This window comes from Melospiza georgiana, chromosome 6 (genome assembly GCF_028018845.1).
Source record: "Melospiza georgiana isolate bMelGeo1 chromosome 6, bMelGeo1.pri, whole genome shotgun sequence".
In the NCBI taxonomy this organism is placed as follows: Eukaryota; Metazoa; Chordata; class Aves; order Passeriformes; family Passerellidae; genus Melospiza; species Melospiza georgiana.
The window spans coordinates 35,253,853-35,279,193 of NC_080435.1; the positions used below are offsets into that span (position 1 = coordinate 35,253,853).

A 25,341-nucleotide genomic window follows, 5' to 3' on the forward strand; every position below is an offset into this window, starting at 1 on the left:
AGGTAACCCAGCTGCTTGGCTACCACCAGGCTATCAAGCAGTCTTGCTACAGCTTTCTTAGCTTAATCTGTGTCCAGTTTCAGATTACAGGCTTTATCTATGCCTCTTTCAAGCATTAATGTTTACTTCTAACATCTCAGTATTCAATATTGTACAATCAAAAAACCCAGTACATACTTCAAAAACCAATACTAAAGAAGAATCTTCCTTACTCTCCATCTCGTGCTGCTCAATATTTGATTCTTTTAATGGTTCACTGGCCCATCTCTGAGGCTAAAGGCATTCTCCCTGCTCAGCATCTCTATCCACGCTTCCAGAAATTCAAATAAACAACTATGATAAAATGTCTTTTCAACACCAAAATTCAGTTCAACACTGAAAGGAAAACATTTAACTCTGGTTATAACCATTTGTGTAATTTCTCAGTTTCAAAGTGAGCAGCAAATAGAAGTAGCTGTCACAGTGGCTGATGTTTCATTTTCTGTACCATATCTTGGATGAAACTACAACTAGACACGATGTTTTATATTTATATCCCCTAAGGATATAAGGAGTCAGTTTCTATTCTTTCAACTGTCAAATTCTGTTCTAAAGAGTAAATTATCAAATTCTTTTCAGCAAAGGCCAAACTGAATAAGTCCAAGAAAACTATGAACACAGAGATATTCCAGTCACTTTGTTTACCTAATACATAGCAAACCTGGGACAAGAGTCAAAGGCTGATAAAGGCATTTCCAGGGAAGAGGTTGCAACACTCAGCACTAAAGCACATGAAATGTTGCCTGAAATGTAAATACAAATTCAGAGGTAGCCACCATTGTGACTGCTTCACAGTGTACACTGCCTCACACTACATCAAAAAAGGAAGGTAATCAAGTATATTCTGCTGTCCCAAGATACAATCCATCTTGGAACCTTTGGGGCACAGCTAAATTGCCATGATTACATTAACTTAGCCCTACCAAGCAGAAACTTTTTCTGTTACAACGTGCTACAACTAAAAGCATTGTTACTTCACAGCCATTAGGAATAGGCAAAACTCACAGTTTATCCTCATCACGATTTCTTTTACACAGTGGCAGAATCACTGGCTCCCCAATGCGTGGTTTTGCACCTTTGATGATTCCAGACTACATACATAACTGCACTTGACCCTACTGAATTGCATAATCTTGCTGAGCAGGCTCTTTGGAATGTGACATCAAACACAGCCAGGCAGTCCTCTCCCATGTCACTTTGTTGCCTACTGATATTACCAATCATACTGTACTCTCATAGTATAAACTATAAATATGTATGAGAAAACCTGGTCTCAGATCAGTGCAAAACACCATGAATAGTGAGCCATATGTGAGGGTTCTTGCACTATCAATATGCAGCTTTTCAGTGTCTGCCACAAAGTAATTTTATTTAGAACCTGAATGCTTCTCCTTATCATGAGTGGCAAACTCTGCTTAAGTCAGGACATCCACTATTTCTTCCCTACTCATAATATGTTGTGGCAGTAAAACAATAAATGCATTTAAGACCATTCACTGTCTTAAAATCCATGTTGACTGATATATGTGAATATGGGGTGGGGAAGCAGAAGGAGGGCTAAGTTTTACCGAATATCAAATAACAAAAAATAAAAGACAAAAAAATCCATCCATGGAATATTTAGCCTACAGAAAATTGTAAGCATAGAGAACATCTCTAACCTTTAATCATGAACATGGGTATCAAACACCTGTGTATCCCAAAACTTACTGCACAGACTTAGAATGTGATTGCTCTTTACAAGAAGACTTAAGAAAAAGAAACTGGACTGACATCTGAAAAATATGACTGCCAAAAGAAGAGTTTAGCTTTGCTTAAAAACATTAATGATTTAAACATTTCTTTAAGAGTTCAGAGGCCTAGATTAGTTTCCTCTACACCTTGAGAAGACTGAAGCATGCAGTTCTTACATTAACACAGAGTATTCCAACCACAAGTCTATGGAACAGCCTAGGGGAATAAATTTTTAAATCCTTCCTTGAAGTTCTCTATGTGGGGAGAATGGCTAAGGTCACTTGGCTTGCTCAGCCTAGAAAATAAGAGACTGAGGGAAGGCCTCACTGTGGTCTACAGCTTCCTCAGAAGGGGAAACAGAGGGTCACACATTGATCTCTTCACTCTCATGGGCACTGATAGGACCTGAGGAAATAGCATGAAACTCTATAAGGGAAGGCTTTGGCTGGGTATCAGAGAAGTGTTCTTTATTCAGAGGGTGTTCAAGCCCTTGAATAGGGCCCCCAGGGAACTGGTCACAGCACCAAGCCTGGCACAGTTCACAAAGCATTTGGAAATGCTTTCAGACACATGGTGCCATTTTTGGGTTTACCAAAATGCAGGGCCAGGAGGTGGCCTTGATGACCCTTGTGGGTCACTTCCAACTCGGGATATTCTATGATCCTACAATGACAAGCAGAATACTCAGCTGTAAATGAAAGGTCCTCTGTTTTGTCTCGCTGACCTCTGCATGTGTGTGCAATTCCTCTGCAGCTTGTGTTTTAACAGAAGTATTTGTACATATGTATCTGAATACATCTCAACAACATTCAGTAAATGTACACTTTTTGGGCAGATGTATGATGTGATAGAACAGTAGTAGAGTCACTGAGTTTTAGCTCCTGTGCTTTGAAAGTTTTAACATTATTTAAAAAAATAACACCACAATTTGAAAGATTCATGAAGCTCTCATTTAGTTCAAACATAATTGTACTTTTCTGAGAGTCACATTGCTTTTGGCCACTAGCTGTACTTCCAGCAAGATGCACACACCCAAAGGGAGCAACTGATATGCCTAAAAACATAAGCGACTAAATCATCGTAAATACCAAAGGTACTCACACACACTCAGTTGGCAGTCATTGAAACATGGCATAAAAAATTACATTGTATATCACTTCAATGTCCTGAAAAGTTCATCTTTCTAAGAAATATCTTAATCTGGCTAAGGAAAGACTGTTACTGAATATTCTATTTGTTCATACTCTGCAGCTGTGCTGTGAGAACACCTAGGGGTTCTTAAACAATGAAACCGCCTGTTCAATTTATTATAGTATATAAATATGAACAGCCTAGAGCATGTGGTTCCTCAAGACAAAAGGTACAAGTGCTACAATTCTCTCATTACACTATGAAGATTCGAACAATCCAGCTCCTTATGGCTACAGACAACAGTTGCTCAGTTAATCAAAGATAAACCTAAAGAAATAACTGGATGTCAAAAGTCATTAAACTTACCTGACAGGCATATGTATGTTAAATATTCACCCTGACCCCCAGTAGCTAGAAAAGGAATCTTTTTTTTTGTTCTTCTTTTCACTTGAACAGCTCCCAGCATCCTTTCATCATGTGGGGCAAAAATCTCTTTGCTGATTGCAGATTTAGCATTCATCGTAGATCACAAGTATAGCAGACTGGTGCTCTCTAAAAATAAAAATCATAAATAAAAATAAAATATAAAATCATAAATATAAAACAATATTACAAACTCTCAAGTTGTATCAAAGTCCACAATATTAGAAACTATTAAGTTATATCAAAATCTACTTACTCAGGCATTAAAAACTCTGACCTTTAAAGAAAGTTTCTAATGCCTCAAAGAATTTAGAAAATAATTTCCTATTTGTAAAGGCAGAATTTTCAAAGTATTTAAGTGTCTTCACTGAAGTTCTCCACACTTCTTAAATTTGCTCATACAAGCTTAGCTTATTTTGGGCAGAAGCACTAGCACTTCAGTATGTTGCAAAATCTTCTCAGAGAAACACCCTGTTTAACTTCATGCAGCATAAAAGCTTCATTAATTCCCCCTCTGATAACTGAGGGAAACTCAGATCTGTGTCCCACATACACAGGGAAAGCTCTGCAAGGGCTTAGGGAAGGAGCACCGTGGTTGTGCTGGCACACAAGAAGTCACATTCCCAGAGCACAGAGACAGCTTCAGACTTGGTGAGACTGTTCCTTCGGGAGCACCGCTCCTGGTGACAGCACCTGATTGCACAGCTCTTGCAGCTTTAGCACCTCGTCCCCTCAGCTCTGGAATTACTGACTGGGCAACTGCACAGGAAACAGTGTCAGAGACACCATCAGCATCAACATAGACACAACCACACCTCTGCTTTTGGGCTGTGTCATTTTGACCCAGGTCAGTTCCTCGATGTGTTTCGTAACAAAACAGCACAGTTGACTTAGGAGAGACGTTTGTCTCAGGAGAGACATACACATTCATATAGGAAAAAATTATTGTAGAGAACAGGGAGGGAGGAGGGAAGCTGCTTAGTCATGTACATCCCAAAAAGCAAACCTCACCACAGCCTGGAGAGGGGCCTAACTAAAGGAGGGAGAACTGAGAGGCGACATTAACAGGTTCTTTGTGCAAGCTGTAACTCCCACTGGTTCTGCACTGACTCTTGTAACACACACACAAGCCCTCATTCACAGAAACTGTTGAATCACACCTTTAATTGTCCCAATGTAATGGCACTCCAATGCACATACATTAATTTACACATTTCTGTTTTACTAAAACTTTCAAGCTCACAGATCTTTTTGACATCCTTACTACGAAGATGATTATACTCAGGTCTGAACTACCTGATAATTCTGCCTTGATATTTGCCATAATTTAAAATAAATGTAAATAAACTACAGTCAAATTAGATTATGAACCCAATAGAGCCACAGATCCATTATTTTTTGTGCACATACTACCAGCAAGGTACTTGCCTTAACACTTTCAGTCTCAACGTTTTGTTGTCACTACTTATGACATTCCCTTATCTTAAAAAAATGAGAAAATTTAAAAAAAAAACTACATATGAGACAGCACAACTTAGTCCAAACTTCATTCATCACCTGCTAATTTTGGGATGCAAACAGAATCCTGTGCCATTTTACATGAACCTTTAAAAAAGTGAATTGGATTTAGAAATTGTCTCCATCAAAAGAAAAATCCAGACCAATTTCAAGGGATCAAAGAATGCATAGCTCCTGACAAGCTGTGATCTTGTAAACCCCAACATCTTAGTTACTTATCCTTTAAAATGAATATATTCACATAACAACAGAATCAAAAGAATAAACTTACATGGCAGTTACTTAGAAAAAAGTTCTGAAAGAAAATGTGTTGGTTTCACATTCATCACATACTTCTCTCTTCTTCTGTATTATAGAAATATTTGCAGAGTACATCATACCAGCATTTAAACTGTTGGAACACTGCAATTAGTTTTGGGTTAATTTTTTTTCTTTTTTTAATTCAAGGCCACTGTTAACAACAATGGATTTAAACACACAGACCCCCTCCTGACTGAACTAGAGACTGATAATCTTTGCAAAACCCAGACTTTCATGTGCCTAAAGAATTTTCAATGATTAGCTTTTTGGGAAAACACACAGAAGTACTGTCAGGTTAAAAGACACTCAAGTGACATTCAACTGAAAAAGTGCTTTCCAGATTGCAATGATTTGATGCTGTTAATTCTGCAACTGAGTTGCTGAATAGATGTTTTCAGAAATTTTCTTAATGGTCACGGACTGTAAAATAAAATATGACTTTAAAGATTACTCAGGGATGTAGAGATTAAGAGAAGATGCAAGTTTTTCTTACCTACAGTATCACAAAATGTTAGTGGTTTATTGCTGCGTGCTGCCACTGGCTTTGACATTAAACTGGTTTGTATACATTTACCAGCAGCTGTACACAGACACAGCAGATACCTGGACTGTAACTGGAACCTCCAACTAAAGTGTGGACTCCTGACTTCAGAGACTGTGATCTTGATCCTTCTGTACCCGGAACTTGGGCTCACAACAGCTTCAGAAGCCATATTCAAACAATTAATCTAACACAGAGTGTACTTGACACAGCTGCCAAATCTGATGTGAAAACTGACACTAACACAAACCACAAAAGCCCATTTATTTAAAGAAGAAAATAACTAACTGTGCCTGTGTACAAACAGACTTCTGAGATTGAGATGTCAATATAGTTTAGATGAAGTTGTTTTTCATAGGTCAAAAAATCAGCAGCTGAATTCAAATAAGCAGCCTTCACCTATGCACTAGTAGAGGTATGCAGAAGACCTCTGTTTAAATTAGTAAAGCCTTCCAATGCTCCCTGTTTTCACAAGTGGAGATAATAATCTCTGGCAGTTTTACTTTAAAAATCCGGCAGTTTTACTTAAAAAAAAAAATACACTCCCTCAAGGAACACTATTAAGTCTCATTTTTTCCCATTCTCCAACAAAATCCCTCTTTTCCTCAAAAAAAAAAAATCAAAAACCAAACCCCTGCCTGTACATGCACAACTTTATGTTGTATATGCATATTTCTTTGCACAATTATGTTCTCTCTTGGTGCACATTCCAGGACAAATTCAAACCATCAGCAGTTTCCACTCAAGGCCCCTATGAACTCATGCACTGGAACAAAATTTTTTTCCTCCCATTTGTACTCAAATACAAAATAAAATCCTTAAAGAAACTTTGTTGGAGGATCTCTGAGCACTCTCAGACAGTGCATTAGTGCTTGCAGCATTGTCCCCTCTGAGGTAAAGGGGGATTTAAATGTTCCAGTAAACCTAAGAGTTCAGAAAGAGACCACATTTCCTGCCTCACATGCTTTGTTCCACATATTTACTTCCACTCAAATTATTATACTGATGCTTTAGGCTAAACAAAGACCCCCTTTTTCTTCTGCAATTTTTCACTCCATCTACTATAGCATTATGGAACAGAATGTCAGCATTTACACTGTGGCCCCAGCACAAAGAAGAAACACAGAGAGGAAAGATTCCTGTGTGGATTTGAAAAAGTGCCTGCAATGCGCTGCTCATTTGCATCTTCTCACATCTTTCTCTACTACAGTTCTTCTCCACTATATTTCTATCACTAAAAGCTCCCTCTGTGAACAGCTGACTATTCCTCTAGAAGTATGTGAGGGGGCAACAATTAAAGGCAATTTCTTAAAAAGAAGATTAATAAAACCAAGATAATTAAGCTGAATCCTTAATGCATCCCACATGTTCAATAACCAAAAAAAAAAGCTGGACAGTTTTCTGGTCAGCCAGAATCTCAGACTGTTTTCAGGCAAACAGCCAGCAAATGGCTAATTTATCTTTACACCCACATGTTTCATAGGACTCTATGCAAATAAGTGGAAAAAAAAGGGATTTACAGTATCTTTGTTGAGGGTATAGGTATGCAGAAAGGAAATTAATCCTCAGGATTCAGAATTCAAATAGGAGTAAATTACAATACAAAGCAAGAGCTGGAAAAGGACATAAAGGTTTCCAAAAAAAAGGAAAAAAATGTTCAGTATGCTAAACCTGGCTGTTTTTAAGGATCTTCAGTTTAATCACAAACAGGGAAGGGCTCACAGGACAGGCTAACCACTGATATGCTGCCTGCAGTGAGAAATCATCTGAGCAACCAACTATTCTTGGAATAGTAACTCTAGCAAGCACTCAAATCTGCTTTTAATAAAGCAACTATCCTGAAAGATGACATTTACTTAAGGAAATAATTGCAAGACACACTGTTGCCAAAAGAACTTTTGCTATTGTGATACTTGCCTGGTATTTACTTGCTGGAAGTGTTTAAAGTACTTTGAATATTACAGGTCATCAAAATCCTGTATTTGCTGTCATCTCAAACAAATAGCTAGTACAATTCTGAAAAAAAGCAAAAAAAAACCACATTTAAAACCCAAGGAAATTTATTTATAAATCTTCAAAGAACAAATATTAAAGCACACAAGTTTTGAAAGTTGGTTTGCAATACATTTACATTGTAATTTTATTGTAGAGGAATAACACCAAGTTTAATTAGCTCTGCATACAGGGATCAAATCAGTTGACCAACCTTATTCCGAAACAGTCAAGGTAAAATCTTTAAAAGGCTTGATCATAAAAAATAAATCAGATCATCTTCTGTCATCCTATTTTCAAATCTAGCTTTGCTTGAAAGATATTTATTTGAATTAGGACAATATCAGCAGCCACTGCAGCAGCCAGAAAAATTTCATTACTTCCCATTAACATGGGTTTATGACTTTTAGAAGTATTTACTGAGAAAGCCTCAATCATTCTCCAGAGTTATTTGTAGGCTGTCACATTTCCAATTTATTTTTCCAAATAACTTCTCAGCAAAGACTGGTTCATTTCAATAATGTATTAATTTTAAAATATGAAAATCATTAAATTAGAACTGTATTTGTAGCAGTTCAAACTAGAAACAAGAAATGTGTTTTTACTTACATATGTAATTACAAAATAAACTGCCCAATCAATCTGAATAGGACATAGGCAGACTTCAGAGAGCAGCAGCTCCTAAACACAAAACTTGAATCTCACATGCTAAAGCAGTAACTTCTTTCTGTCTTCTAAATGAAGGTTTATAACATAGCCCACCTAATCCAAGACGAACACATGGCAGAATTTACTGTAAATTTGAAATACAAGCCTTAACTTTGTTTTTAATCAAGACATTGTTTGATTATAGAAATTGTGCAGCATTGTTTACTGAAACCTTCCTGAAGCCTTGCTTGAATCACTGAATTTCTCAAAAGCTCCTAGAATAAGCAAAAAAACCATGAAAGACTATACTGACTACCATATTATGTGGCCTGAGAACATGTGATGTTTTTGGTGAAGGAAAAAAAAATTGGAGAGGAGAAGTGCACATTAATAGGATCTTACAGTCAGACAGAAGCAATAAATGCCTCAATGCTCAACACATTTCTTCACCTGAGGCAGGCAGTCTGAGGCCCTGGGCATTTCCTATAACCTTTCATTACAAGAGAAGTTGATTTGGATTCTGTGCAAGTAGTATGGACCTACAGATTTAAAGAGATAAAGAGCTCTGAATGGAATGCATATTAATAAAGAGACAGTAAAAAAAGGAAGGTACTTTTGAGTTTATTCAATCTGTAACACAATCTTAAAAAAAAAAAAAAACACCTAAAAGTTTGGTACACCCTCCCCTATCACCTCACAAAAAACCCAAACATCTCCTTACAAAGACAGATTATCAGGGACATCACAGAAATCCCATAAATGGGCAAATGAGAACCAGTCCCACTTGGATGTGGAAGGCAGAGCAGCTGCTTTCATTTCTGCACTCTGCTCTGCTGAGTGAAATACATACACAGAGCATCATGGTAAGTAATACCTTCCTCATGGCAAATGCAGCAAAAGCAGAAGATGCAGTATCACTTCATTCTTTTGAGACTGTGCCCCTAAACTGTTTCTAAATGGTACAGAAAATTAAGTAGGAGGTGACATAAGGCACCAGAAACATACTGAGGGACGGGTTACTGTATATTCCACGTCATATATCATGTTCTGAAAAGAAAACAGCAATTCCACATCTAGAAGCTAAGGTCCTAGTAAACAGTATTATAGATTCCAGCTCACAAAATGGATGTAATACTGAAAAGAATGTAAAATACTGCAATCTGGGAAAAATCCAACTCAAATGTAAGACATAACATTTCTATACTGTGATTCTGTGTGTGAATAGCTGCAGGCTGTTAGTAGATTATTTTAAACAGGTGTGCAGAAAACAAATATATATTGAAGAACTGCAGCAAATCAAAATTAATTTCTGCTTATGTTTTCACAGCATTCTGGATCAAGACTATATTCATAAGAAATTAATAAAATAATAATGCAAGAATCAGTGGACACTGATCCTTTCAGCATTTTCTTAACTGCCAAAAGCAGCTGTGTTCCCTAAACGTGCCTTCCCCTGGAACTGGCGCGAAAAGCAGGAGGTGCTTCTGCGAGTTGCCCCAGGGAGGCAAAGGCATCTCTGTAGAGGAGGTACAGCCCTCTCCAGGTCTTTCTGAGTAAAGAGCAACAGTTAGAGAGGGACCCACTCAGATTCTCCTTGCAAGAATCCCACAATCTGAAAGTCATTATTATTTCAAGAATGTAAGAATTTGAAAATAAAGATGGACAACACCACATTAAACAGCACCCCGCAATCTACAAAACTGTTTACCAAAAGTCAGTCAGGAACTTCTTGGAAGCCTGTGCTAGAGTCATCCTTTTTTAACAGGAACATTTTTAATCACACAGATTCACCAAGAAATTTAGGAACTACCAGATGTTATAACAAAGCCACAGAGAGACCAGATTTGCATTTCTAGAAACTTGCCCTCAGGACACTGGGACATTCACAACAGTAAGAACTACTACTTTTGCATAACAACATTGCACATCGTAGTCTTAAGAGGTTAGCTTCATTCTTATGACCTTTCAGAAGTGTTTACATCTTAAGACCAATTATTACATCCAGCCCTAGACTTTCATTGGCAGGAGGAACTGCCACAGTTTCTTCTGCCATTCCTCACAGATTTCTTCCTCCAAACACCTCACCTCTCTAGGCCTTTTCCCTTTACCCTAGATCTTTTCTGAAATGCAATCCTTAAGTCTGGACTCACAGCTTCATTGACGGTACCAGAGTCAAGTGAAAGAACTATTTGTTGTGTCTTTGGAACAGGCTCCCCAGGTAAATGGCCACCTTACCAAGCCTATCAGAGTTCAAGAAGCATCTGGACAATGCCCTTATCACATGGTTCAGTTTTAGATAGCCCTGTGAGGAGAAAGGAGTTGAACTTAGTGGCCCTTATGGGCCCCTACCAACTCGAGATTTACAGACTCCTATAAGGAGTGAGCTACTGCCTTACACAGCTACTGCCATAAATAGTCAGCAAAACACAAGAGCTTCACTTCAACATCTACCATGTTCTTCAATCTGTTTGTGGGAAAGGAAAAAAGAAGACATTTGACACCTGAATAACTAATTATTCCAACTTAACAGGGGATTTTTGTATTTACTGCTTTAAGGCTATTTCTCCTACTGCACAACAGTTTTATAGTCCAATTCTGTCTTTTAACACTTGCAGTTCTCTAGATTGACACCCACCAAAAGTCAGGAGGTACATTCTGTGTGCCATCACTTGGCACAGTTAAAAGGGTTTGAGACATAACACAGCTTTCTTTCGCTCCTTCAGTAAGAACTAGAAAGATACCAACTCCTTAGAATACATGTCTAAATCACTTGTTTCTACATCTTATGCTACTTTCATGTGAACTCAATTTCCTTAGCTAATCCAATGTGACTAATATCACATGAGACAGCATCAGAGACACCATTAAAGCAGCTCCAACTTATTCACATGGCCTAATACTTTTATCACAAACCCAAATCAACTGATCTGAAGTTGCATTTGAGCTATTATTGCTTGTTCAATTGTTTGTCTGTATTTTGGCAAAGAAAAATCACTAAAAAATGAAATTAAAGGATACTGGTGAGAAGGAGCAGCCATGTTCCTCAAGGAAAGGGGAACTAGTTGAAAGGGCTGTAGTTTAGAACATGCACAGTTTCTTTTAGTAGTTTGTGTTGTTTCTCATTGAACTTATGACCACCACAAGCACTTGTACTGGCAGAAATTACTGATTTCCTTTTGTACTTCTCTTCCTTATGACAACATAAATGCTTCTGTGGTAGTGCACTGAACTAGACGAGAATTAATCCAGTTTTAAGCAATCTTTAAAAAATAGTGATTTCTTTTGGTTTTACTCAGATCAAGCTCCCTGATACAGTGCACTCCACAGCTCTGTGTCAGCACACAGGAATGAAGTGCAGGTGGTAAGACTGGGGCTCCCGTGGGCCACCAGCAGTGTTAGTTTACAAGGATCATGAAACCGTGCTTTAAAGAGAGAAGAACCCAAAATGTCATGGACTTTCATCAAATATTGAAATCACTGACAGAAGACATGGCATGGAGCCAATCTAGACAAAATTTTTCAAAATCAAAACTTGCTACAAAGAACCAAGCTTACTAAAAAGTGCTAAAACAGGAGCTCGTATGGGTCTTGAAAAGAAAAAAATGGGGCTCAAGATAGTATACAACTTCTTGGTATACTGACTCCACTATTTGTTGGCTTAAACAGAGAGGTAGCAAAAGTCAGGTTAAAAGTTTGTCTCTGTTACACAGCTATCAGAACTGTTGCCTATAGGAATATAAAAAACAAATGATGCAATGCTATTACTGCAGTATAGAGCCCATAACTACAACACACTAACTCACATCACCTACGCTGTCAAGACATTTCACAGGAAGATTCTGACTTATTAAGTACTCATAACTGAAAAAATACATTAAATGGATTCATAATTTAGTGTACAGGTTGCCAGAGAGACAGGTTATTCCTACAGCATCAGCTGAAGGTGTTTTAAAGAAAAAAATATAAAAACCTACAAAACTGTTTGAACTGATGGCTGGCACACAGTACTCTTACCATTTGCTTTCTCCAACTAGTATAATTCAGTACACTCTGAAATCAGGTTTTACAAATCCTCCCAGTTCCATTTCCATTCCTCCTCACATAACTGATATTGGTACAAGTTGCAGTCATCCATTAAATTAAATATCCCAAAAGAGAAGGAGGGAACAAAGTCAGGCCTTTCAAGCTATATATTTTCAATTTTCTAAACTGCAACCTGCAACACCCACACCAGAAAAAAAAAAGAAAAAGTTCCTTTTTTTACTTTAATGCTGAGGAAAAGTACAAAAGCATAGTAATACATTGGGACTAGACAATAAAAGATAACATCAAGGTATTAAAGCATTTTATTTCATCCATCTAAGGTGAATCAACATTCCTTGGTAAATATAAATAGTGGGGTTTTAACAATCACTCCAAATGTCTAAGAAGAATAACTTACTAACAAAATGCATAATGCTTTTAAGAATGAAATGTATGCAGTTCTGGAGACATTAAGATATCTGTAAGAGCAGACACACCTCTATGAACTACTACATGAATGTTTTTCTTGAGGGAAAACAAACACTGTAAAAGTAGTAAACCATCTGTTGGCCATGTGCTGATACTTTGCAGCAGTTAAATAAATAGTTTTTCTTTCTGGCAAATAACACAACCTGAACACATTTCTGACATGTTGCATACTTCTTTCCAAGAATCTTCCAGCAGTTACAAGGATCACTCACTTCAAAATGGGTGAGTGCAACAAGGCTTGCAAAATTGCAGAGTGTTCTGCAAACTTAAGAAATTACGAACAAAAATAAAATGGTCTGATCCAGTGTTTTGCTCAAGGGATGTTATCAGCTCAGAAATGATTAAAGTGTCATCCACGGCTTCTAGCCCCCACTATGTTTGATACTTAGCTCTGCTCTCCTGGCAGAATCTATTTAAGAAAACCATGACTGCAAACAGACCTTGCACATTGAAATTTATGGGGTTTTGTGGGGGTTTTTATTTTTGGTTGGTTGGGTTTGAGGACTGACCTGTTCAATCTTAGAGAAAGCTGAGAAAAACCTAGAAAGGAAACTACTGGCTTTTCTCATCTCCTCTCAAGTAAGTCCTCCTTAATTATTTTCATGGTAATTTCCAATCAGTGATCAGTGGCAGAATTGTTTTATTTTAATAGCTGGAAAGTTTCCATCAAACAGGGCAATGCAGAAATTTTGTCAAGTGATAGCCTCTTGGGAAGAAGACAGTCTTCTTTCAAAATAAAAATACTTGTTCCTTGCAGGGAACAAGTAGGAACTTCTTGAGGTAGGGGAAGGTTTCATCAGGTTTATGGATGCGGACATACCATTAAGTTTTAGATTAGCATCTCTTACAGATCAGTGTGGTATTAATCAATGTATGGGATACCTGTAAAACACACAGCGAAATTTTCCAGTTCTACACTAAATTCTGAGAACAACAGTATAACAGCACAGTGAAGGATGAAAGATTTATGGTAACCTAGACAGCCCAAGCAAACGAAAAATATCCTTCTCTATTTCTATTTTGTCTTTTTATAGTTTGCCAAGGAAGAGACTGGAATGCCTTTATTTGAAGTGAAAACATTAGGAGAATCATGTCTGTTCTGCATGCCTGAAACTAAGACAATGCAACATGAGGGTGTGAGAAGATGGATGAAAGAGTAACACCTACATTTGCTAAGAAACCTCCTGTCCAGGGAGTGGGGATGCAGCAAGACAATTCAACACAAACTCCCTGTATCATTCACTTCATACATTTAGGAGTGGTTCCATGCTTACTGCACACAGATCTTAGACTTACAGGCACCAGACATCTACCAATATCACATGTCAAAGTAAGAGGGCTGTTAAAAAAAAAAAAAAAGCAACCAAAATCATGACAAAATATACAATGTATGTCTTCCTTCAGACAAATCCCAGAAGACACCAGCTCAATCAATATATCAGACACCCTTCCAACTTAAATGTCAACCACCACTTTGTAATGAATAATTTATGCTGTCTCTAAAGAGCAGGCACAGCTATGGACCTTGAAATAATATAATCTCTCAGTATATCTCCACAGGCTTATGAAAAGGTAATTTTAGCACCAAATGCACACTTGATTGATAAATACACATTTTAAAATTGAGTGGCATTTTCAATTTTCCCCTATCAGATTAGTATGTATAGTAACTCACAAGGTCTACAGCAACAAATTCTCTGCAACAATTCTGTGCCAAAATCAACTTCATACCAGCCCACATCATATTTTACATGGCCAAACCCCTAGATAAAATGGCATCCAACCAAAAAAATGAGCACAAATTCCATACAGAATTATGATTTTTACTCCATAAATACATTCTGCGCCAACAACAGGAAGAAATATATTCCATCTTTAACTAAGACATCTGAATACAAGGTAAGGCAAAACAACTGACAGCCACATAGGCCCGGCTGTGGTGTGCAGCCTACAAAACAAATTCATGTAGATACAGATGTGTTTATCTCAAATCACTCTTTTTCTACAATAAACAGCCTTATGAAAATTCTCCTCCTATACAAAACCTAACCACCACTACACAATAGCAGCAACTCCTACAATTGCTCAAGGACAGAAATTTGCAGTTACAGATAAGAATACTGTTTCACAGAGAAAAAAAATCTAGTCCAGTCCTCAACCAAAAGAAGTTTTTCAGTAGTGGCTTATGCCAGATAACCTGTGGGATGTTACCAAATAAAGGGGTCAACATCCTTCATCTCCCAGTATTTTCTTGATTCATTAGAACACTCAACCAATACTAAAATTTGCAGCTGCACATTAGTACCAAAACAGTGAGACTGTGGAAGGAATATGCACTACTCTTGGCAGTAATCTACAGTTCACTGGGTTAATTCATTCTTCAAACCTTACCCTCATCTCTGCACATTCCTTTAGAACCAAGCCCTAAAATTACATTCTTAGAATTTATTATTTTTGAATCCTGACTCCATTTCAGAGACAATAATACATCCTGTTACAATGAACTTACAGACTCACCTGCAGTTTTTATCTTTTTCTTTCTTTACTCAACAGGACCCACAACCCCTACTAATCCTAACACCACACTTCATTAAAAGCTATTAAACTACTTTGTCTTTGTAATCCAACAATCAATGTAAGTAGTTAAATGCAGTTCCATAATTCAGTAATTAACTGCTTACATACAGCACCCAGAAAAAATTTTAAGTACATCTTATGTTAAATCAAGTGGTGTTTTAGCTATAGGTTTTTCCTTTCATATATTTTGCAGACATAGTAACAACAAAACCCATAAAATTCATAAATGGTATCAGTAGCATTATCTCCAGACTTGTAACTCCTCAAAATCACCCATCTAGCAATCAGATACATTAAAAGAGAATGGTTAATCTAATAACATGAATGATTCAATCAAGCTTCACTTTACCCTTTACTTTTCATTGCACATAGTCAGTAGGTAAATAAGCATGACTTTATAACCTGATACTTGGCCATTCATTAGACTTAATCACTCTTACAATTTACTTCAAACATATTCATTTCATAATGGCTAACGCAACAGTCAAAGAAGCTTAAGAACTTACACAGGTGGCTTTAAATTCACAAGACACATTTACAACTTCCAACACCTAAAATATGCTTGCATGTTTAAGGTATATAGGAACTTATTAAGACAAACAATGTACTTTGAGAAACTGACATTAAGGCTTATTTCTGTGGCTTGTTGATCCACACTGAAAACAGCATTTTGCCAACATTAAGTACATAATAAACAAAAGGCTTACTACATCTGCCTTAAAGCACTAGCTATCCAGATAGGCACCATGAGCACAGGTACAAGGAAGGTAGGATGTACGTGAAACAAATACATTTTTTTTCAAACAGTATGGGTACAGTTACAGTCAAGAAACTTCAGAGCAATCCCAGCTTCTGGTGAAGAATAGATGGGACACAGAGAATATCTGTTGAAACACCAGTAAAAATCAAGTATAACTCCAAGCACAAGACCTTGATTAAGAAGCATTTGGCAAGCGACAGAGTAACAAACTACTTTACCACAAGAGATTAACAAAGATGTCTCCGCATTCCAGACAGAAGGGTAAAACTTCTTTTACCCACATAACATAATCATCTCTGAGCAGAGGCAGAGAGAACCCAAACTCTACCAGAGGAAACAAACTAATAACATAAATAAGTTATTTATAATAATTTATTAAATAACAGAAATAACATAGGTTATGATAAAAAGGGGAGGGACAAAGCTCCACTTCTCAAAATGCTACGATGCCATCAGAAGAGAAGCACATTGCACTGGGAGTACATATCTTGTCATTTTGTTCAGCTTTCACAAGTCTCTGCTCATGCACTGAGGAAGATGTTTCTTTTACTACAGAAACTCCTGTGCTAGTGGAAGCCAAGCCTCTCCCCTCAGAAGCACTGAAGGTGGTCCTCACAGGCCATTCCATAGAGTGTCAGTGTGCATGGTGAAATCCAGGACTGGGCTTTACCATGCTGGACTACAGCTATGCCAGGGGCTGGCGAGATAAGAAAATGTCAAAGACTGTCAAGAAGCAGTTCACTCCTGTGCCCTAATAGCCTTGCCAAGGATAAAAGTAACAGTGCATGCTCCAAAAGTCTTCCTCCTCAACTTCTATGCATCTAGGACATATTGACTTATATAAAATAAACTTTGAAAATTCAAACCCCCATAGAAAATTCCACTCTGAAAAGGAAAGAAAACTATGTAAGGGCCTATTACTAATAAATGGAGCACAGAAGCCCACTGCTTAATGAGATTGTCAAACAGAGAATCTCAGAGTGAGAATATATGCAAGAGACATGGAGACAGCGCCACTGACCACCACAGTAACAAAACACCTCAAACGTGGGATCCAGCAGGTAAGGTACAAATACTAGATTCTTTTAAGGGCCTGAGACTGGATCAGTTTCTATACAAATCAAATTTATAGAATTGTATAAAGTGTTAGGAAGGAAAGATCAAGTGCAAAGTGATTGCGCTAACATGACTGTGCGCATTTCTGCCAACAAAATTACTGACTGTTCTCACCTTAAGAGCTACAGCACCAAATCCAGGGAATACAGCTACAATAGCCTTGCTAGACAGTATTAAAAAACCTGCTACAGCTCCTATAAAAGTTAAAAGGAATTAACTGAGTCAATTCAATTTGACTGAGCAGCAAAGCACTGATCACTTCAATTTCTTCTTGTAAGTAAATAATAACTTAGCTAGATAAATAAACTAACATTTCATAAATAAAACCTCAGAAAAGGCAAGTGCAGAAGAACACAGTTTCATTTTCAATGACTATTTTCCATCTCCTAGCGCCGTAACACTGCTTTTCAAGTAAGTTACAGTTAAAATCTTATTTCCTTTTAAACATTTATGGACTACTTTTAGTCAGTCAACTCAAATTTTTTCCCTCAACAATGGTATTTACCCATATATAAGTTTAGGCCAAAACTGAATTGGCAACAACATACTGCTCCTTACCACTCCTGACATTCTTCATTTCCTGTGATCACATTCAGATTGTTAACTTTTACTAGTATAGAAAGTCTTGTCCAAGTCTCTGTAATGCTTTATTGGAGAATAAAAGGAAACTGCTCTCCTGGAAGACAGTTCCCAATATCATAAAGGCATAAAAGTAGGTGGCCATGTGCAAATGTAAAAGGAGGGTAAGTTTTACTAACTTCACAAAATATTTTTTTCTTCCTGGAAAACACAGTGAAAATCCTTAAGTCTTCTGGTGATCTCATTGTGCTGAGACCAGCACAGTTCCCAAACCCAAATGACTCATTCCAATCCCAGCAAAAAAAAACTGCTGGAGAGACAGATGTTTTGTTTATGAATTAATTCCTTCAGTACGTCCTGCTCATAATAAAAAATAATCAGGCTTTACTTTGTATGCAAAAGATAAAGCAGGACAGTCCTATTGCTGCATTACTCTTTTCTAAAGGGCTCCTCTCCGGCTCCCTCCAGGTAGCCATGAGCCCCACCAAGCCAGTCCCACCTGTGGGCCCACACCCCGGCCTGGCCTCAGGCCATCCCTATAGCCCTGTGAGACCCAAGTTCCTCTCAGCAGAACTTCTTCTGATCCAGCCCCCCCAGCTGCTGGTGGGCTGATACCCCAGCCTGGGCTTGCCCTCATCCCCAGGGAGGTGTCCCATGCCCCAGGCTGAGGCCACCCAACAGCCCGGGCCCCAGGGATTCCTCACCACTCCTGGTGCCACAACCACAGGGCTCACAGGGCGCCTGGGCAGGTTTAACAACGTGAGAAACAAAAGATCAACTTAAACCACCAGCAGCTGTTTGCACAAGGAACACCAGCAACAGCTTGAGTAAACGCACTAAGCAGCAAACAGGATCCAAAGCCTGTGCAATTATTCCAACTTCATAAGGACAGGGGAAGGGAAAACAAAGGAATCAAGCAAACAAAACTTATTTTTACTTGCTTTTAGAATGTTTTAAGTAATGGATGGCAGATAATGAGAGTGACTACTGCAGAAGGTAGCAGCAAAGGACAGAAAAAGCAATGGGAGTAGAGAAGCACAAGGAAGGAAAGTCAGAACACCTAATCATTGCCTGCACACAGTAATGCAGCAGCAGTAGCCAGCTGGAGTTATTTCTTCTTCAAATAAAAGATAATTATACAAGAGACTGCCCAGCTCAGCAGTGGGAAAGAAGACAACATGCGTCTGAAAAGCTATACCACTGAATCAAAAACTTTCTGCTTATATGTGGATAGCAAGGGCAGCAAGGACTTCAAAACTGCAGATGGAGATCTTCAGAGGGAGGGCTGCAAAACTTCTGCAGAATGACAGCAGCAGCCTGATTTAAGGATGACCTAAAAAGGCTGTAGCATCTCCCTCAGTCACCACACCTCCTGTAGGCAAGCCTCAATGCACAGGGCCAAAGTAACTGATAACGTTCTTTGAAACACCAGCATCACAAGGACATACATAATCCTGCTGACAAGCTCTGAGCTGAGACTTAGTAGAAAAGAAAAATGATACAAGCAATTCTAGTCTAATAAGAGCACATTAAAAATTGCTTCAGTGACACTGGCAAGAAACCCAAATTAGACAGGAGGCAAAGGAGCTGCCAAGCCTTGCCAGTTCTTCCACTCTAAGTCAAGACAAAAAGATAAGCACTTCAACAACACTATGATAATTAGAGAGACATATACATCCTTTATGTGTCAATAAAAATTCCTGGTTATTCAAATACAATATGCATAATAGCGCTCAAACTACAACTCATCAACATTTATCAACATCCTGGGAGCATAATCCCATTCTAGTAAGATGATAAATAGAGCAGGCCAAAAAGGAGAATTATGCACAAAATGGTCTCGCTCACAGTTAAGAATGGTTCCTGTTCCATATGGCCACCAGTAGGCAGTCATCTGAATTTAAGACAGTAAACTCGAAATTAAAACAGAAAATAAAACCTTAAACCTATAACCACATCTGAACAGAAAGAAAAACAAGTTCAAATAGTTAGCATTGCTATGGTGTACACATAACAGAGGAATTAACACTTAAAATCAGATTTTTGAGCAATTTGTGCAGCAGTTCAAAAAAAGCAGTTTCACAGATACTAGAAGATGTAACTAGCAGTAAGAGACTAGGCTACAAGCCTAAATAGTTTAGTTCTATTTTTCAAAATGCTGGGTATAAAAAAATAAGACTCAAACTTCTCCCTGAACAGTTATGAGAAATTTTGAGGTAATATTTCAAAATAAACCTTGCTGAATTTCAAAGGCTTATTTTCCACAGGATTTTCCACAGGATTGCTCCCTGTTTGGTCAGTGAATATATAAAATGACAAGCACAACTGCCCATTGTAAACAAGCACTCTTATACCCACTTACAGATAAAAAAGATTCTTTACATCATTCTCTGTTGCATAAGGAGGCGACGTTTTGAAATTCAAAGCAGAAAATATCAATAAAACCTAAATAAACAGGTACTAATGACAGGCATAATTTCAATTAAGACTTACTTATCGTAGAACACCAAAAACAATGGATCAACTCATTTTTGGTGACAGGAGAATGAGGAAGCTTTTGTTCAGAAAGAAGTTTAAACTCCACGGAAACTCAGGAAATAGATTTCAGAAGTATTTCAAAAGATCCATTCCCTACTGGGGGTAACTCAAACATACATTATTTAGAACTGATATTTCTCTAAGCAGTTAACACCAACTCAAGGTAACCTCCTGTGGGAAACAGTAAAGGTAAGAAGCTTTTCAGAAAGCTGGGAAAGCAGGCCTTAGAAACAGAAAGAACAGAGAATTAACTGCAGCTGCAGCTAATATTAGGTATATAGTAGTATAAAGGTATCTTTTTGCCCCAGGACATGAAATCAGGAAATGTCATTGCTACATCTGTCTAAACCAAAGGAAACGCCCCTTAAGCATACAAGATATAAATAAATGGAACAAGTAATTGCTTGGCCTGTTTTAATATCCTTTAGTCTAACTTACTACTAATGTCATTTATTTATACCTCAGCTGCATCTGCATAATACTTCAAACTCACAAACACTGCCAGGGTGCATAAATGCATTAAAAAGTAGTAATGAAACTAGTAATCTAACATTTCAAAATCAGAAGTCCCTGTCTTGACAAAATTAGTTTGAACAGCATTAGAAGAAATACAGATTTAAATCTTTGAAATCGAAATTTAAAACTGAAAAAAGTAAGAGCTTTCCATTTAGCACATGATGATTCTGTCATTTAGCATTTGACGGATCAAAAACACCACATATCTGTCCACGCAAAGGATGAGCACTTACTTGGACATTTTGGTCGCAGAACGCACAGCTCATATCTGACAGACGGACACGTCCTGTTTGCGCCAAGCTTAATTGCAGTGCTCTGCCAAGCATTCCTCTCTTACCTGAGCATTCCCTGTTACACACCAGGCTCATGCCTGTGCTTGTGACACATAAGCATGAGGCAACTGCAGGGCTTATGCACAAGATAAAGGTATGCAACAGACTCGTGAATCATGGGTATCCATGCTGGGATTGCTCAGCACTTTTGCAGCAAACCACAGACAGTACAATGGGCAAAGGATAAATGGTGATCCTGACAGTGTTTTAAGATGGACTCCTTGGCATCTGCTGAAGAGATCCTACAGACCCATTAAAGGCAAGGGGTTTGATATAATCTACAAAGAATTTGGAAAATTTGTATCTATTTAAAAGTGGATTTGAAAACTGTCACTTACACTCAAGTTGTCATTTTCACTCAAATAAAAATCCACAATGACAGTCATCAAGCATTCCCAAAGGAGAAGGAAACTAGAAACATAGAGCATATTCATAAAAAGAGGTTAGGTGAAGAAATGAAAGTCTTTAGTGACAGTTGAAATCAAATGAAAGATTCCAACTCCTATTGAGTTTTCCCTTACAGTTATTAATTTTTTCAAATACAAATTACAAGTCTTTAGGCAGAAAGCTTAATTGCTTGCTTTGTATCAAGCAATTTCCAGACAGAAACAGACAGTTTTTCTTCTTTTCCAAAATTAGGCTTTGACTGAACAGAATTTCTGGGATGATGAAACATGCTTACCAAGCACTGCCAAAAGTGAAATTCTGTGTAACCTCCTTTTGGTTTCCTTTGAATTACTGCACATGTGAATTAGTTACCTTGAAGAACAGCAAATTATATTAAATAGAAGGCTTCCTTAAATACTACGAAAAAGCAAGGTGCCAGTTACCACCTTCTAACACAATCATACAAAACAAAGAGGTAACCCAATGAGCAGAGAACACATCTCTTCCTTCAAGCCAGAGCAGCAAAAGATATTATCCACTTCACCGACAAACTGTTACATTTTAGTTGGTCTAATAATACAAAATGCTCCAAAATACAAAATTAAAAAAAAAAAAACAACAATTGAATGGTCAATCCTAAAGTTATGAGTAGTAATACTGTGTCAAGTACATAAACAGATGCAAACTGAAAGTATACTGAAATGAAACACTAGATTTGAAAACTCACATTCATAAATTGTATCCTTCTGGCCCATATAAGATTCCCTCTTCCCATTTTAGTTCAGAGACGCACTCCACATACTATAACAGAGGGCTTAACATAGGTTAATCTCCAGTATACCCACTCTATTAATAACCAACAGGGGAAAAAAAGGGAAAAAAAGAAGCAAACCCATATGCAAAGGTCACATTTCCAAGCCATTCTCACCTGAGTAGAAGGACAGTATCACAGGGGAAGGTTCCCTTTCTCTTCTTGCTCTATTTCAAACTGACCTTTCTTTGATTACCTTCATAAGCTTGTTTTGCTAAATTGGAAATATTTACAAACATTGCTGTGCCCACTGGTGGAAAACGGTAGGCAAAAGGATCATCTTTGGTCATTCTGAATCTTGAACATTGAAAACAATGCAAAAAAGAATATCCAGAAGAGCATCCATTTCTATTTCCATAAAATTATGTACAGTATCTGCACTACCAGTGAAGTCTAGAATTTAGAACAGCTCATAGAAATAGTCTGTATTAGGCAGCCACCACTGGCATTATGCAAGCTTCAGTGTGACATCAATGTTCTCCTTTTAAAACTCAAACCACTAAACAGGATTGATGCCTACTGACTTGTGGATTAAAAGAAACTGCTTGCAATGAAACATTTGGTTGACTTAAGAGATTGCATTTTTAGAAAGCCATTTTCTGGCAGTCTCACTGTTGCACATATTAACAGAAGATCTCAGAAATCATATTCTAAAAGAGGAATTGCCACCTCCACCTTAGAAAGGAAAAAAAATCATCCCAACTAACTTTATCAATGTAGTCATAATTCTAGTGTCTGGCAGGAACAGTCTGTCTCTTACTGTAATGTTTCCTCTCATTATGTAGTTCAAGAAAAAAAAGTTTGTCTCTATGCTAAATCAGCCCCAATATCCTTTAAAATTATGATAATCCAGGCACATGATTATTTATTCACCACAGTACTACTTTCTGTTCAACACCTGTACTTCAACTCCATCAAGCTGTAACTCCTGTCCTGTGCCAACTCCATCAAGCTGTAACTCCTGTCCTGTGCTTACTGTTTCAATATAGTTTTGAGGAATGTCTTGAGCAATTCAAATCTGCAAATTTCATACCACAACCTGAATACACAGAAGTGATAATGAACTTAGCTGGTTACAGAAGATGAAATAACTTCCCAATTTATGGATCTCCAGAGTACATTTTTTTTTTTGGGGGGGGGGGGGGGGGGAAGGAGACAGCAGTACTATGCAGGTGATACAGAAGAAAAGAAATTAGGAGCAAAGTGTTGGATCTGAATGCCATACCTGTGGAATATTACCAATTCTGATCCACACAAGTCTGCTTTTATTAGCTTTAGCCCAAAGAAAACAGAAAAAGAAATTACCACTTTTTACATAAACTTAGTTTCAGTAAGTGCTTACACTATGTTGTGTCTGATCTTTGAGCCTGTGTCCTCTAGTTCACATATATTGGAAGACTACATTTTGGAGTATTTCAGTCTTGTTTGAAGAACAAGGTTTTGACTAGAGAGAGAGATCTGGGACAGTTTTACAGCTCTAATAAAATGCCCTCATTGTTATTACTCAACAACACGCTTTCAATGACAATAGGAATGATGTCATTTTTCCCACCTTCATTTAAGGAGAGGCAGAAACCTACAACACTGCAATCACACATGACAGAAATCAGTGGTACAATCCCAATATATTTTCAAAATGTGAATAGAGGGGTGCAGGTGAAACGGAGAACAACATTCCCAACTTGCTTCAAGTTACCCAAGTTTCATGAACAAATGTGAGTCTACATATTTCAGAGCTTTCAAATCTACACTGAACAGTCTACTTGAAATTAACATGTTATTCTGGCTATTTCTGCTGTAATTGACAATGAAAGAAGATGAATACAATCTTCCCTTCAAGCCCAGGTAATCTTTTTTCATTTGCAACTTGTCAACACCCCAAGATATTAACCATAGTCTTCAGCCCTATTCCCAGGCTACACTATGGCTGGGACAGCAAACTGCAGAATGTTTTCATACAGTGCTTTCAAACCCAGTCAGTGTGGACTCTGAAGTTCTCACAAGAAGGTTACCTCATTCTCTCTTCCCTTGTACTGCAAAGATGATGCTAACTGCACTTCACACACAGAAAGAACTAGGTCCTTCAAACATCAGCAGGTTTTCTCTGCCTTCTGTTACAAGAACTCACCCCTCCCAGGATCTTATCTCCCAGTAGTCAGGAGGGTAGTGCAGCTGTATTCACACTGAGGAGATGTGTTCTCAGTGTACCAGTACATTTGGTGACTTTTAAGTTTACTCTAAGACCTGTCAGGTTTCCTAAAATAACGTACATATGTTTGCTGAGCATTCAAATGTGAGCAGTATTCCTTCTAGCTTTTGCAGATCTATTAACTGCTTCAAGGTATCTGACTCCCCGTAAGCCCAAGGTACAAACACCAGAGGAAAGGCATAAATGGAGACTCAAATTGCTACTTGCCTTATCACCAAAAGTTCCTGCTCTTCTACAGTCAAAGCAGATAGCCTTGTTAAATAAACTAAGTAAATCAGATTCAAGATCAAATGCAAATGTTTACTGTCTTTTGTCTTTCCTGCTATACAACAGAACTATTTACTGCTCTGATGCCTTTTCACAACTGCAATAAGAACAATTCAGACCTAGTACTTCCTTGTACACAGCTCTGGCTTCACCAGAAACACAATTCCCTCCTCTATTAATTCCTAAAAGGAATTAAAAATAGCTTTACTCAGGGGGTGTAAGCCCTGTTACAATACAGTGGCAAGGCCAGAGAAGTGTGAGAATGTACACTGAAGTCAGAAGGAAAATATTTTTAAGCAAATTAGCATCAACTAGGATTGATTGTTCTAGATTGCTAAAATCTTATCCAGATTATTAATACACTTCTGTGAGTACTGTGATCAATATTCTTTACTGAAGTGTGCATGATAT

At 37.8% G+C, this 25,341-nt stretch overlaps 1 protein-coding gene across 7 annotated transcripts in view; it reads right to left on the bottom strand.

Moving 5' to 3' along the window:
• The window catches only part of STXBP6 (syntaxin binding protein 6), a 97,474-nt gene that overhangs the window by 57,801 nt on the left and 14,332 nt on the right, over positions 1-25,341 (bottom strand). For 2 of the 7 annotated variants that reach the window (XM_058026757.1, XM_058026760.1), the window contains 2 exons: positions 7,604-7,702; positions 3,271-3,456 (listed from right to left, as the gene is read on the bottom strand). In XM_058026757.1, the coding sequence (XP_057882740.1) occupies positions 3,271-3,424 (154 nt within the window). In that variant the 5' untranslated portion in view covers positions 3,425-3,456; positions 7,604-7,702. Of the gene's footprint in view, positions 1-3,270; positions 3,457-7,599; positions 7,703-8,728; positions 8,841-21,594; positions 21,668-25,341 lie in introns of those variants that run through there. The other 5 variants (XM_058026759.1, XM_058026758.1, XM_058026761.1 and 2 more) reach the window with 5 other exon arrangements.